General features: G+C 40.3%; 1 protein-coding gene across 1 annotated transcript; it reads right to left on the bottom strand.

Annotated features, from left to right (window-relative positions):
- Positions 1-5,128: 5,128 nt before the first annotated feature.
- Positions 5,129-16,003, bottom strand: sapcd2 (suppressor APC domain containing 2). Its single transcript, XM_062959474.1, has 5 exons — positions 15,452-16,003; positions 10,093-10,239; positions 7,619-7,723; positions 6,987-7,109; positions 5,129-6,874 (listed from the first exon to the last, which is right to left on the bottom strand). The coding sequence occupies exons 1-5, from the start codon at positions 15,986-15,988 to the stop codon at positions 6,743-6,745; spliced, it is 1,044 nt and encodes a 347-aa protein (XP_062815544.1). The 5' UTR covers positions 15,989-16,003; the 3' UTR covers positions 5,129-6,742.
- Positions 16,004-16,202: the final 199 nt, after the last annotated feature.

Here is a 16,202-nt window from a genome sequence, read left to right as displayed (position 1 = left end):
ATAATAATAATTTTATTCTTATATCCCGCCCCATCTCCCCGGAGGGACTCGGGGCGGCTTACATGGGGCCATGCCCAGACACGACAGCACAAATCAGATAAAACATTAAACCGAGCAGTAAAACTTCAACATGATTAAAAACAGTCATAAAAGTCAATATACACAATAATATTAAAATCCCGATTTGGGTCAAAAGATCCAGGCCAAGGTGCAAAGCAATATCAAGTTATCAGGGAGGGATAATTATACAGCAGGTGTAATACTTAAAGTGCTGAATGAATCCTAAAAACAATCCAGAGGGTCTACTGCTTAATAGGTAAATAACATGATCCCACAAGGATCAGTCAACGAAGGCCTTCTGGAATAGCCAAGTTTTCAGGCTCTTCCTGAATGAGAGTAGGGTAGGGGCCTGCCTAATCTCCCTGGGGAGCGAGTTCCACAGCCGGGATGGGGGCCACGGCGGAGAAGGCCCTCTCCCTCGTCCCCACCAACCGCAACTGCGAAGTTGGTGGAAGCGAGAGGAGGGCCTCCCCCGATGAGCGAAGAGGTCGTGCGGGTTCATAGGGGGAAATGCGGTCTCGAAGGTAGGTGGGTCCCAAACCGTTAAGGGCTTTGTAGGTGATCACCTGCACCTTGAATTGGGCTCGGAAAATAAATGGCAGCCAGTGGAGCTCTTTAAACAGCGGCGTTGAGCGCGTCCTGTAATCTGCCCCAGTTAGAAACCTGGCTGCCGATCGTTGTACTAGTTGTAGTTTCCGAGCCGTCTTCAAAGGCAGCCCCACGTAGAGCGCATTGCAGTAATCCAGTCTAGAGGTAACTAAGGCGTGGACCGCCATGGTCAGATCTGACTTCTCGAGGTATGGTCGCAGCTGGCGCACAAGTTTTAGTTGTGCAAAGGCCCTCCCAGCTACGGCCGACACCTGGGCCTCAAGTGTCAGCGCAGAGTCCAGGAGGACCCCCAAGCTGCGGACCTGCGCCTTCAGGGGGAGTGCGACCCCGTCAAGCACAGGTTGCCACCCAAGACCCCGATCAGACGTACGACTGACCTGGAGGACCTCTGTCTTGTCGGGATTGAGCTTCAGCTTGTTCGCCCTCATCCAGGCCAATACAGCGGCCAGACACTGGTCCAGTATCCGAGGGGCTTCCTTGGAATTAGGTGGAAAGGAGCAGTAGAGTTGGGTGTCATCCGCGTAGAGATGGCACCGCACTCCAAAACTCCGGATGACCTCACCCAGCGGTTTCATGTAGATATTAAAAAGCATGGGGGACAAAATGGAACCTTGCGGGACCCCACAGGTCAATGGCCAGGGGTCCGAGCAGGTGTCCCCCAGCTTCACCAACTGGGAACGGCCCTCTAGGAAGGACTGGAGCCACTGCAGAACAGTACCCCCAAGGCCCATCCCGGAGAGACGTCCCAGAAGGATACCATGGTCGATGGTATCGAAAGCCGCTGAGATGTCCAAGAGAACCAGCAGGGTCACACTCCCCCTGTCCAGCTCCCTGCGGAGGTCATCCACCAAGGCGACCAAAGCCGTCTCGGTACTGTAGCCAGGTCTGAAACCAGACTGCGATGGGTCCAGAAAATCCGTATCTTCCAAGAATCCCTGGAGCTGGGAAGCAACCACCCGCTCCAAGACCTTGCCCAAGAATGGAAGGTTAGAGATTGGTCTGTAGTTACTGAGGTTAGCCGGATCCAAGGAGGCTTTCTTCAAAACAGGCCTCACCACAGCTTGTTTTAGGCCAGATGGAAATATGCCCTGCTCCAAAGAGGCATTGATTATTCTCACAAACCAATCAACTAGCTCTCCACTGGCTTGTTTTAAGAGCCAAGATGGGCAAGGGTCAAGGGCACAGGTGGTCGCCCTCACTGCTCCAAGAATCTTGTCCACATCATCAGGCCACACAAGCTGAAACGAATCCCACAAGATCGAACAGACAGATGCCTCGGTTACCTCACCTGGCAATGCATCAAGGCCGGCGTCTAAGTCGGAACGAATCTGAGCGACTTTGTCTGCAAAATGGTGAGCGAACTCGCTACACCGAGTTGACGAGATGTCGGGTGCTCCCCCGACCTGAGGAGGGTGGAGGAGCTCCCCAACAACTCGAAACAACTCTGAAGATCTATTTGTTGCAGACGCGATGCGGGCAGTCGAGAAAACTTTCCTGGCTGCCTGCAATGCCGCGGAATAGGCCCTAATAGCGGCTCTAGACCGTGCTCGGTCAGATACGTCACGAGTTGTCCGCCAGCGGCACTCTAGTCTCCTTCTTGCACGTTTCATCTCCGCCAGCTCCCCAGTAAACCAGGGAGCTGGGGCAACTCCACGCAGCGAGAGGGGACGCTCAGGAGCGATCGTGTCTATTGCCCTGGACAACTCGCCATTATAACGAGTGACCAGGGCATCGACAGGATCGTCAGCTTCCATGGTAGACAGATCTCCAAGAGACCTCAGGAATCTCTCAGGATCCATAAATCTCCTAGGACGGACCATCTTAATTGGTCCACCACCCCTGCGGAGGTTGGAAGAGACGGTTAGTCTTAAACTGATCAGATAGTGGTCGGACCATGACAATGGAAGAATAATTTGCTCTTCCACTCCGACCACACCGTCGCCCGCAACAAAAACCAGGTCGAGTGTATGTCCAGCTTGATGAGTGGGACCCGATATTATTTGGGACAGACCCATGGTCGTCATGGCGGCCATGAATTCCTGAGCTGCACCTGTCAAGGTGGTCTCAGCGTGAATGTTGAAGTCGCCCAGCACCAACAGGCGCTGGGAACCCAACACCACGCTAGAAACCACCTCTAGCTCAGGCAGGGAGACTGCTGTGTCGCGGGGTGGACGGTACACCAGCAGAATCCCCAAACTGTCCCGGGTACCCACCTTCAAGTGGAGACACTCAAACCCGACCGATTGCAAAGCGACGCATCTGACCAGGGCGATGGACTGCCGAAAGACCACCGCAACCCCACCTCCCCGCCCTCCTGGCCTGGCCTGCTGATGCACCCCGAAACCCGGAGGACAAAGCTGGGTAAGACTAACCCCACCCAGATCATCCAACCAGGTTTCGGTGATGCAGGCCAGATCCGCATGTTCATCCATGATTAGATCCTGGATAATAGATGATTTACCTTTGACGGATCTGGCATTAAACAGCAGGACCTTCAGCCGGGAGGGGCTACCATGGAGGCTACCACACCTATCCTTCTCCAGGGTCGCAAGAACCCTGTTGCGCTTCTCCCTGGAAATTCGTTGACGGCAATTCCTCCTCCTCCCACACATGATGTTTTGGTGCTTAAATTACTATATCATTATATGGTAGTATTATTAGTAATAATACATTTAATATATAATTAATATTCTTATATTGTATTATTAGTAGTCTAATATTGTATTCCATTGTGTATTGTACTACGTATATCATTATATGGTAGTATTATTAGTAATAATACATTTAATATATAATTAATATTCTTATATTGTATTATTAGTAGTCTAATATTGTATTCCATTGTGTATTGTACTACGTATATCATTATATGGTAGTATTATTAGTAATAATACATTTAATATATAATTAATATTCTTATATTGTATTATTAGTAGTCTAATATTGTATTCCATTGTGTATTGTACTACGTATATCATTATATGGTAGTATTATTAGTAATAATACATTTAATATATAATTAATATTCTTATATTGTATTATTAGTAGTCTAATATTGTATTCCATTGTGTATTGTACTACGTATATCATTATATGGTAGTATTATTAGTAATAATACATTTAATATATAATTAATATTCTTATATTGTATTATTAGTAGTCTAATATTGTATTCCATTGTGTATTGTACTACGTATATCATTATATGGTAGTATTATTAGTAATAATACATTTAATATATAATTAATATTCTTATATTGTATTATTAGTAGTCTAATATTGTATTCCATTGTGTATTGTACTACGTATATCATTAGATGGTAATATTATTAGTAATAACACATTTAATATATAATATATAATAAATATTCTTATATTGCATTATTAGTAGTCTAATATTGTATTCCATTGTGTATTGTACTACGTATAACATTATATGGTAATATTATTAGTAATAACACATTTAATATATAATATATAATTAATATTACTATATTGTATTATTAGTAGTCTAATATTGTATTCCATTGTGTATTGTACTACGTATATCATTAGATGGTAATATTATTAGTAATAATACATCTATATATATAAAAGAGTGATGGCATCATGGCAGCGGACAAAACAACAAAAGTAAACACCCCACAACCTCGAAAATTGACAACACAACCCCTCATCCATGCCTCTAGGTTGATACAACAAAAAGAAAAGAAAAATAAAGTCCTAATTAGAGGGAGAGGAATAATTGTTTTTATCCAATTGCTGCCAGTTAGAAGGCTAAGCTCACTTGGTCTCCTAGCAACCCACTCAGCCCAGGGGACCCTTTACCTTAACTACCACCAATTCCTCAATACTTTATTTCCCATACCACCATACTTTGCCACAGCAACGCGTGGCCGGGCACAGCTAGTTTAATATATAATATATATACTTATATTGTATTATTAGTAGTCTAATATTGTATTCCATTGTACTATGTATATCATTATATGGTAATATTATTAGTAATAATACATTTAATATATAATATATAATTAATATTCTTATATTGTATTATTGGTAGTCTAATATTGTATTCCATTGTGTATTGTACTACGTATATCATTACAGTAGTTTCACTTATCCAACATTCGCTTATCCAACATTCTGGCTTATCCAACACATTTTTGTAGTCAAAGTTTTCAATACATCGTGATATTTTGGTGCTAAATCCGTAAATACAGGCATTACTACATAGCATTACTGCCTATTGAACTACTTTTTCTGTCAAATGTGTTGTCTAACATGATGTTTTGGTGCTTAATTTGTAAAATCATAACCTAATTTGATGTTTAATAGGCTTTTCCTTAATCCCTCCTTATTATCCAACATATTGGCTTATCCAACATTCTGCCTTTGGTGTCTCCTGAGTGGTGGGAGTTATAGTTGTTTGTGGAAGTGGACACCCCAGACACATACATACATATTTTCACTTTTATTATGTGTATAGATTATTTTTTACTGAGAGAAAAGAAAAAAATAATAATACAGGTATAATAAAGTGAGACATTAAAAAAACACCCTTTTAAGCGTCTTTCTAACTAGTATAAAAATAAAATGTACACGTAACAACACAAAAAAAAATAACACAACATACTAAAATAATAGAAAAGGGGAAAAAATAGAATACAGTAGAGTCTCACTTATCCAAGGTACTGGATTATCCAAGGCATTTTTGTAATCAAAGTTTTCAATATATCGTGGTATTTTGGTGCTAAATTCGTAAATACAGTAATTACAACATAACATTACTGCGTATTGAGCTACTTTTTCTGTCAAATTTGTTGTATAACATGATGTTTTGGTGCTTAATTTGTAAAATCATAACCTAATTTGGTGTTTAATAGGCTTTTCCTTAATCCCTCCTTATTATCCAACATATTCGCTTATCCAAGATTCTGCCTGCCCGTTTATGTTGGATAAGTGAGACTCTACTGTAATACAAGTATAATAAAGTGAGGCATTAAAATCACCCTATTAATCTGCTTTCTAACTAGTATAAAAATAAAATGTACATGTCACTACACAAAAAATATAACACACCAACAGACTTAATATACAGTAAAGTGTCACTTATGCAAGCTAAACGGGCCGGCAGAAGCTTGGATAAGCGAATATCTTGGATAATAAGGAGGGATTAAGGAAAAGCCTATTAAACACCAAATTAGGTGATTATTTTACAAATTAAGCATCAAAACATTTGACAGAAAAAGTAGTTTAATACATGGTAACGGTATGTTGTAATTACTGTATTTACGAATTTAGCACCAAAATATCACGATATATTGAAAATATTGACTACAAAAATGCGTTGGATAATCCAGAACGTTGGATAAGTGAGACTCTACTGTAGTATAAAAATAAAATGTACACGTAGCAACACAAAAAATATAACACACCAACAGACTTAACATATACTAAAATAATAGAAAAGGGAAAAAATAGAATAGATGGAGTGATTTGAGGTTGTGCTGAATCCCAGCTGATGAAAGAAGAGCTGGGGCGAAAGGCACTCTGTGTATGCTCAGAAGTAGCCTCCTCTTAAGAGGAAAATGGAGTGAAGAAAGCAGAGATTTCCATTCCAGCGAGTGCAATTTCCAAAGTTTCCGTCCTGGGATTGGGACCTTGGCAAAGGATATTTATCGAAGCTGTATTACATTTGCAAAATGCAAGTTGTATGATATTTGCAGAATCCAAGCCTGGTGATACTATCGAAGCCGTATTGCATTTGCAAAATGGAAGTCGTATGATATTTGCAGAATCCAAGCCTGGTGATATTGATCGAAGCCGTATTACATTTGCAAAATGCAAGTTGTATGATATTTGCAGAATCCAAGCCTGGTGATATTGATCGAAGCAGACAAACAACCAGTACAAGAAAACCGCACTACAAACTAGAGCTGACAGCTGGCACAGCAAAACACTGCATGGAAAGTCGTATGATATTTGCAGAATCCAATCCTCGTGATATTTGTTGCAATGCAAGTCGTACGATGTTTGCAAAATCCTCCAACAACACTCGGAAAAGCGGGCGTTAGATGAAGGTGGAGTCCAGCAAGTTGGCCTCCTGGCTGCTGCTTTGGGCCCGGGCTTCGAAGAGCTGCTTGATCAGGGCCGACTTCTCCTGCTCCAGCTGCGTGATCCGGTCGCTTTTCTCCGTCACCTCCTGCAAAGGGAAGGTCAAGAAGAACAAGGCGGATCTGGCTGGATCCGAGCCCCCTTTGCCCCTGAACGTGGGACTCTTGGGCCACTTCCTTCCCTTCGCGTTGGTCACTCACCTTGGTGAGGAGCCAGTTCTGCTCCTTCAACATATTGATGGTCTGCTGTGGTCCGGCCAGGGGTGGGGAGGCCGTGGTCAAGCAAGCCGGCCCATTGGTGGACACAGAAGCTGTGCTTGGTGGCTGCAGAGAAAAAAACTCATTATTTTTCCAGCACCAGGAACATAGGCAAACGCAGGAGATTGAAGCAAGAGCTTAAATGGGAACTTGAATCTATGGCAACATTGTCTGCTCTGCACCAAGTAAACATTCACTTAATTTAAGCTCAAGCCCAACCCAAAATGACATGAGGTCATGCCTTTGACACCTGGATCTCAAAGACTTCTCGTGGAGTCTTTCCGAACGCCTAATTAATCCATCCTTCACTCCCTCTGTGCTGAGGCCTAATCTGATATCACAAGAAAACTCCCCATCTTCTGCTGAAGATCGATGCCCAAGAGAAACTGACTGATACATATTGGAATCCCAAACATCCTCTGTGTCAACTGCAACTGCTGGTCCTTCTCTAAGACCTGCAATTCACTCTGATCACACACAGACATTACCCCCCTCATCCTCTGAGAAATCCCCAGCGTCTTGCTGCTGTGCCTCAACCGTTATTGCTGCCCATCCGGACGCAGGCAAGGACTCACCTTTGCCGAGAGGGCCAGCAGTTCTCCGAAACAACGGTTCAGCTCCTGCAGTTTGGGGAGGAGGCGTTGCAGCGAACCTGGACCCCCTTCGCTGCCGGCACACTCCTGGCGGAGGCAAAAAGAAACCAAGCACACAAAGGCGTGTATACGAGGGTTATCTAGAAAGTAGATTACGTTTTGGAATTAAAAACGAACTTCTCAACATAGGTACTTACCATAGCAAGGAATGAGCTTGGCAACTCCTTCCCCACAAAACTCTGCTGCTTGCATCCTCAACCAGCTGTCATCCCTTCCCGCAGCTGCAATCCAGGACGAGCGTGGGGAAAGTTGAGCGTGGGGATTTTGCTGTTTCATGGGGACACCCGGCCCCACATGGTGGGTCGCACACGTGAAGTTCTTCGGTCTTCTGGGTGTTTCCTCATCCACCGTGCAAAATCCCCGCGTGATCAGCTGGTTAAGGACGCAAGTGGCAGAGTTTTGTGGGGAAGGAGTTGCCAAGCTCATTCATTGCTATGATAAGTGCCTAGATTTGAATGGCGACTATGTGAGAAGTGGTATTTGGGTGTGGCTTTCAACTGCATATGGTAAATGTTTTCTCCTATACTTCGTTCATTTTTTTTTTTAAAAAAATTTTAATTAAATTTTCGAATAAAAATTACAGTGAAAGTGTGAGAACAAGTGTGCTTTTAGGAAAGGGGTGAAGAAGATAGGTGAAAGAGGAAGAGAAATGGGGGGAAGATGGAGAGAGAGAAAAGTTACTAGATAAATAAATATACGCAACAAAAAAAGAGGAAAAAAATTAAATGTAAAAATGTATATGTATATACAGTAGAGTCTCACTTATCCAACATTCTGGATTATCCAATGCTTTTTTGTAGTCAATGTTTTCAATATACAGTATCGTGATATTTTGGTGCTAAATTCGTAAATACAGTAATTACAACATAACATTACTACGTATTGAACTACTTTTTCTGTCAAATTTGTTGTATAACATGATGTTTTGGTGCTTCATTTGTAAAATCATAGCTTAATTTGATGTTTAATAGGCTTTCCTTAATCCCTCCTTATTATCCAACATATTCGCTTATCCAACATTCTGCTGGCCCGTTTATGTTGGATAAGTGAGACTCTCCTGTATATACATTGACTTCCAACTCTTACACAGTTACTTTAAAAGTTTTTGGTTTCTTTTTCTTATTTCTTTTTCTCTTTAATATCAGCATCTTCTTACACTCAATCTGTATCAACAAAACCTCTGTTTAAATTAACATCCTTCATTTGTTCTTCTCTCAGATAATTTTTTATCGGCTCCCAGTTTGTTTGCTTTTTCGGTATGCCGTGATTATTTTTTAATAAATACGTCAGCTTATCTATATTCATTATATCCAACAGCCTATTTAAGCAGCAGCTTAACTCAGGGGTTTCTTTCTTTTTCCAATATTTAGCGTATATCATTCTGGCCACCGTAGTAAAGTAGTTAAAAAGAATTTCTTTATTTTTATCTTTTTCAATATTAAGCATCCCCAGAAGAAAATATTTTGGGTCCAGCTTTATTTTACTTTGTTCATTTTTAATTCCAAAACGTAATCTACTTTCTGGATAACCCCCGTAGTATGAATTAGGCCAGGGGTCCCCAAACTTTTTAAGCAGAGGGCCGGTCCACAATCCTTCAGACTGTTGAGGGGCCGAATTATCATTTGAAAAAAAATACAAACAAATTCCTATGCACACTGCACATGTCTTATTTGTAGTGCAACAACAACAACAACGAAAGAATACAATATTTTAAAATGAAAACAATTTTAACCAACACAAACCTATTAGGATTTCAATGGAATGTGTGGGCCTGCTACTGGCCAATGATAGTCAAGTTAATTAGGGTTGTTGTTGTTGTTGTTGTTGTTGTTGTTGTTGTGTGCCTTTAAGTCATGTCAGACTTTGGCTGAGCCTAAGTCTAAAATTATTTATTTATTTACTGCATTTATTTACTACATTTATATCCCACCCTTCTCACCCCGAAGGGGACTCAGAGCAGCTGTATGTACATACAGTATATTGTATTATTAGCATAACACAATATTAGCATTATATACTACTATATTGAACTATACCACTATACTATTATATAATATGTAATATATAACATATAATTAATATTATTATATAGTATTACTATTAGTATTATATTGTATAACATAAGATTATTATCAATATTATATGTATATACAATATATTATATTATTAAAACTGATATAAAAATATTATATTATAAAACTGAGGGTGGGGGCCAGGTAAATGACCTTGGAGGGCCGCATCCGGCCCCCGGGCCTTAGTTTGGGGACCCCTGAATTAGGCCTATTTCTAATACTAACTCTCAAACAATCGGAAACCACATGTATCCAGCACCCATCAAGAACCCAGGAACAAAAACCGTGTAATAATAATAATGGTTGTCCTGGTTGGAGGCTCACCTTGTGGGCTTGGCTTTGCGCCAGTTGCTTCTGCTGCTCTTGGAGGAGGTGGATCTGCTGGCGGTACCAGTCGCGAACCCGCTCCACCATCTCCAGGCCCTGGAGCAAGAAGTCCTTCTCCTTCTCCATCTCCTTCATTTGCTTCAGCTGCCAGAGACAGAATATATTATATACCAGGGGTCCCCAAACTTTTTAAGCAGAGGGCCGGTCCACAATCCTTCAGACTGTGGAGGGGCCGAATTATCATTTGAAAAAAAAATACAAACAAATTCCTATGCATACTGCACATGTCTTATTTGTAGTGCAACAACAACAACAACAATGAAAGAACAATACCATATTTAAAAATGAATAACCTATTTTAAAATTATTTAAAAATAATTTTATATTTATTTAAATATTAAATAAATAAATATTAAATAAATAAATAAAAAATATTTAAAAATGAATAACCCTAACCAACATAAACCTAATAGGATTTCAATGGAAAGTGTGGGCCTGCTACTGGCCAATGAGATAGTCAAGTGAATTAGGATTGTTGTTGTTGTTGTGTGCCTTCAAGTCATGTCAGATCTTGGCCGAGCCTAAGTTTAAAATTATTTATTTACTGCATTTATTTACTACATTTATATCCCACCTTTCTCACCCCGAAGGGGACTCAGAGCAGCTGTATGTACATACAATATATTATATTATTAGCATAACACAATACTAGCATTATATATTACTATATTGAACTATACCACTATACTATTATATAATATGTAATATATAACATATAATTAATATTATTATATGTTATTAGTATTATATTGTATAACATAAGATTATTATCAATATTATATGTATATACAATATATTATATTATTAAAACTGATATAAAAATATATTATAAAACTGAGGGCAGGGGCCAGGTAAATGACCTTGGAGGGCCGCATCCGGCCCCCGGGCCTTAGTTTGGGGACCCCTGTTATATACAGTAGAGCAGGGGTCCCCAAACTTTTTAAGCAGAGGGCCGGTCCACAATCCTTCAGACTGTGGAGGGGCCGAATTATCATTTGAAAAAAAAATACAAACAAATTCCTATGCATACTGCACATGTCTTATTTGTAGTGCAACAACAACAACAACAATGAAAGAACAATACCATATTTAAAAATGAATAACCTATTTTAAAATTATTTAAAAATAATTTTATATTTATTTAAATATTAAATAAATAAATATTAAATAAATAAATAAAAAATATTTAAAAATGAATAACCCTAACCAACATAAACCTAATAGGATTTCAATGGAAAGTGTGGGCCTGCTACTGGCCAATGAGATAGTCAAGTGAATTAGGATTGTTGTTGTTGTTGTGTGCCTTCAAGTCATGTCAGATCTTGGCCGAGCCTAAGTTTAAAATTATTTATTTACTGCATTTATTTACTACATTTATATCCCACCTTTCTCACCCCGAAGGGGACTCAGAGCAGCTGTATGTACATACAATATATTATATTATTAGCATAACACAATACTAGCATTATATATTACTATATTGAACTATACCACTATACTATTATATAATATGTAATATATAACATATAATTAATATTATTATATGTTATTAGTATTATATTGTATAACATAAGATTATTATCAATATTATATGTATATACAATATATTATATTATTAAAACTGATATAAAAATATATTATAAAACTGAGGGCAGGGGCCAGGTAAATGACCTTGGAGGGCCGCATCCGGCCCCCGGGCCTTAGTTTGGGGACCCCTGTTATATACAGTAGAGTCTCACTTATCCAACATAAACGGGTCGGCAGAACGTTGGATAAGTGAATATGTTGGATAGTAAGGAGGGATTAAGGAAAAGCCTATTAAACATCAAATGAGGTTATGATTTTACAAATTAAGCACCAAAACATCATGTTGTACAATAAATTTGGCAGAAAAACTAGTTCAATACACAGTAATGCTATGTAGGAATTACTGTATTTACAAACTTGGCACCAAAATATCACGATGTATTGAAAACATTGACTACAAAAATGCATTGGATAATCCAGAACGTTGGATAAGCGAGTGTTGGATAAGTGAGACTCTACTGTACATACAAACATATATATATAAAAAGGGTAATGAAATTTCAGCCTAGGACAAAACAACAAAACTACACATCCCAGAAACACTAAACTTGGTAGCAAAACCCCTCATCCATGCCTTTACGTTCATACAACAAAAGGAAAAGAAAAATTAAGTCCTGATTAGAGGGAGAGGAATAATTGTTTGTATCCAATTGCTGCCAGTTAGAAGGCTAAGCTCCACCCACTTGGTCTCTTAGCAACCTGCTCAGCCTAGGGGACAGGCATAGTTAGGCCTCTTCCACACTGCCTATAAACTACAGATTATCTGATTTCAACTGGATTATATGGCAGTGTAGACTCAAGATGAGCACCAACCCCAAGAGTCAGACACGACTGGACTTAATGTCAGGGGAAAACCTTTACCCTTTACCTTAACTACCACCAATTCCTCAATACTTTATTTCCCAGAACACCAGACTTCGCCACAGCAACGCGTGGCTGGGCACAGCTAGTATCTACACTAGAGTCTCACTTATCCAACATAAACGGGCCGGCAGAAGCTTGGATAAGCGAATAACTTGGATAATAAGGAGGGATTAAGGAAAAGCCTATTAAACATCAAATTAGGTTATGATTTTACAAATTAAGCACCAAAACTTCATGTTATACAACAAATTTGACAGAAAAAGTAGTTCAATACGCAGTAATGTTATGTTGTAATTACTGTATTTACGAATTTAGCACCAAAATATCATGATGTATTGAAAACATTGACTACAAAATGGCTTGGATTATCCAGAGGCTTGGATAAGCGAGGCTTGGATTAGTGAGACTCTACTGTATATATAAAAATGTAATGTGCAACATGTAATGTGCAAATGTAAACAACAAAACCACTGAACCAAATCACAACAAATCTGGCCACAAAAGACATAGTCATCCAATCTATGCCTTTCAATAAAAAAAACCCTATAAAAATAAATTACAGAGGACGAGGAAGAGCCGTTCTTCCCTGGCTGCCAGTCAGAAGGGTAGGCCCCACCCCCTTTAGGCCTTGCTCACTTTGTGAGGGGAATTGACCCTGGACGATGGGAGTTGTAGTCCACCCACATCCATAGAGCAATGTGAACCTCAATGATGATGGACCTGGACCAAACCGGGCACACCTAGCTGACATGGTGAACTTTGAATACTGGTGGGTTGGGGGTGTGTGGATTGATTCAGAATGATGGGAGTTGTAGTACACCCATAATCAAACAGCACAAGGAATCCCACCAATGATAGGTCTGGACCAAACTTGGCACACAGTCCCATCATGAACATCCTAAAATATTGGTGGGGTCAGAGGGGAATTGACCCTGGACGATGGGAGTTGTAGTCCACCCACATCCAAGGAGCAATGAGAACCTCAGTGAGGAGCACCAAAATTTAGCACCAAAATATCACGATATATTGAAAACATTGACTATAAATGTAGTAAATAAATAAATAAAATATACATATAATATTGATAATAATATTACAATGGAATACATTATACTACTAATAATACAATATAATAATATTAATAATATATTATATATTAAATGTAATATTACTAATAATATTACCATATAATGATATAGTACAATATACAGTAGAGTCTCACTTATCCAAGCTAAACGGGCCAACAGAACGTTGGATAAGCGAATATGTTGGATAATAAGGAGAGATTAAGGAAACGCCTATTAAACATCAAATTAGGTTATGATTTTACAAATTAAGCACCAAAACATCATGTTATACAATAAATTTGACAGAAGAAGTAGTTCAATACGCAGTAATGCTATGTAGTAATTACTGTATTTACGAATTTAGCACCAAAATATCATGATGAATTGAAAACGCTGACTACAAAAATGCGTTGGATAATCCAGACCGTTGTATAAGTGAGTGTTGGATAAGTGAGACTCTACTGTACTAATAATATTACCATATAATGATATAGTACAATATAGTAATTTAATGCTTACATTGTACTATGCTAATAATATATTGTATGTACATTGGATTTGTACGCCGCTCTGAGTCCCCTTCGGGGTGAGAAGAGCGGGATATAAATGTAATAAATACAATATTATACTAATAATAATATATTATTATATAATATTATTAATAATATATTATAGATTAAATGTAATATTACTAATAATATTACCATACAATGATATAGTACAATATAGTAATTTCATGCTTATATTATGCTATGCTAATGATATATTGCAGGGGTCCCCAAACTAAGGCCCGGGGGCCGGATGCGGCCCTCCAAGGTCATTTACCTGGCCCCCATCCTCAGTTTTATAATATAATATTTTTATATCAGTTTTAATAATATAATATATTGTATATACATATAATATTGATAATAATCTTATGTTATACAATATAATACTAATAGTAATACTATATAATAATATTAATTATATGTTATATATTACATATTATATAATAGTATAGTGGTATAGTTCAATACAGTAATATATAATGCTAATATTGTGTTATGCTAATAATACAATATACTGTATGTACATACAGCTGCTCTGAGTCCCCTTCGGGGTGAGAAGGGTGGGATATAAATGTAATAAATAAACGCAGTAAATAAATAATTTTAGACTTAGGCTCAGCCAAAGTCTGACATGACTTAAAGGCACACAACAACAACAACAACAACAACAACAACAACCCTAATTAACTTGACTATCATTGGCCAGTAGCAGGCCCACACATTCCATTGAAATCCTAATAGGTTTGTGTTGGTTAAAATTGTTTTCATTTTAAAATATTGTATTCTTTCGTTGTTGTTGTTGTTGCACTACAAATAAGACATGTGCAGTGTGCATAGGAATTTGTTTGTATTTTTTTTCAAATGATAATTCGGCCCCTCCACAGTCTGAAGGGTTGTGGACCGGCCCTCTGCTTAAAAAGTTTGGGGACCCCTGATATATTGTATGTTCATTGGATTTGTAAGCCACTCTGAGTGGATATAAATGTAGTAAATAAATACATAAATAAATAAATTGGATTCCTCTCCCCTCCCGGGAGGTGTTAGCTGGCCCTGATTGTGGGATTTCCCCAAACTGGACATTCCAGAGAGATAGAGACCTCACTGACTTAGTTTCCAACAGATCTCTCAACCTCTGACTATAGATGTGGGCGAAACGTCAGGAGAGAGTGCTTCTGGGGAAACTCAAAGCAACCCAAAGGTTAGTATGATGGACAGAAGTGAGGGTACCATGCCGTAGTCGACTCCGCTGGTGATGGTGTGCCTCCGGTTTCTTCCCGTCCGCCGCGGGACGTCCTGTTTGGAGGGTAGAGGTGGGGCATTAGGACCCTGCGTCGGCCTGTGGGCGGGGAGGGAGGCGCGGAGGCCGAGGAGGAGGCGCTCGAAGGTGAGGGTCCCGTCGGGGGAGGCGGCGCCGCGCAGGCCCTCGCGCACCCCGTCCCCGGGCAGCAGCCAGCGAGACTCGATCTCCCGCAGGTGCACGAAGCCCCGCCCGCGCTCGTCCAGCAGGTCGAAGAGGGTGCGCAGGCTGCGCAGGAAGGCCGGCGGGAGCGCCTCACCCGGAGCCATCAATGGGCCAACCGTCCCCCGGCTTGAATGGGCCGCCGCTCTGACGTCACAACGTTCCGCGCTCCTCAATGGGACGGCGCCAGGCACGCCACGCCCCTTCGCGCTCATTGGACAGACTGCCCACTTGGCTGAGGAGCAGGTTGGATTTGAATGGGCCGCCACTGGGACGTCAGCCACGCCACGCCCCTCCGCGCTCATTGGACAGACTGCCCACTTGGCTGAGGAGCAGGTTGGATTTGAATGGGCCGCCACTGGGACGTCACAATGGGACGTCAGCCACGCCACGCCCCTCTACGCTCATTGGACAGAGCAGGGGGAGTTCTGACTGGCCATTGGCTGAGGAGCAGGTTGGATTTGAATGGGCCGCCACTGGGACGTCAGCCACGCCACGCCCCTCCGCGCTCATTGGACA

The sequence above is a fragment of the Anolis carolinensis genome, unplaced genomic scaffold (assembly GCF_035594765.1).
Source record: "Anolis carolinensis isolate JA03-04 unplaced genomic scaffold, rAnoCar3.1.pri scaffold_7, whole genome shotgun sequence".
Classification (NCBI taxonomy): domain Eukaryota; kingdom Metazoa; phylum Chordata; class Lepidosauria; order Squamata; family Dactyloidae; genus Anolis; species Anolis carolinensis.
The sequence above is the reverse complement of the archived record's forward strand: the minus strand, read 5'-3'. Positions and strand labels throughout refer to the sequence as shown.

Bases quoted from the DNA above. Each gene is read 5' to 3' on its own strand.
- sapcd2 (XM_062959474.1), bottom strand. From the start codon at position 15,988: ATGAGCGCGGAGGGGCGTGGCGTGGCTGACGTCCCAGTGGCGGCCCAT. The intron at 10,240-15,451 runs GTACCCTCACTT...TGTCTCTGGCAG, and splicing joins GCGGAGTCGACTACGGCATG to CTGAAGCAAATGAAGGAGAT. The intron at 6,875-6,986 runs GTGAGTGACCAA...TTCCCTTTGCAG, and splicing joins AGAACTGGCTCCTCACCAAG to GAGGTGACGGAGAAAAGCGA.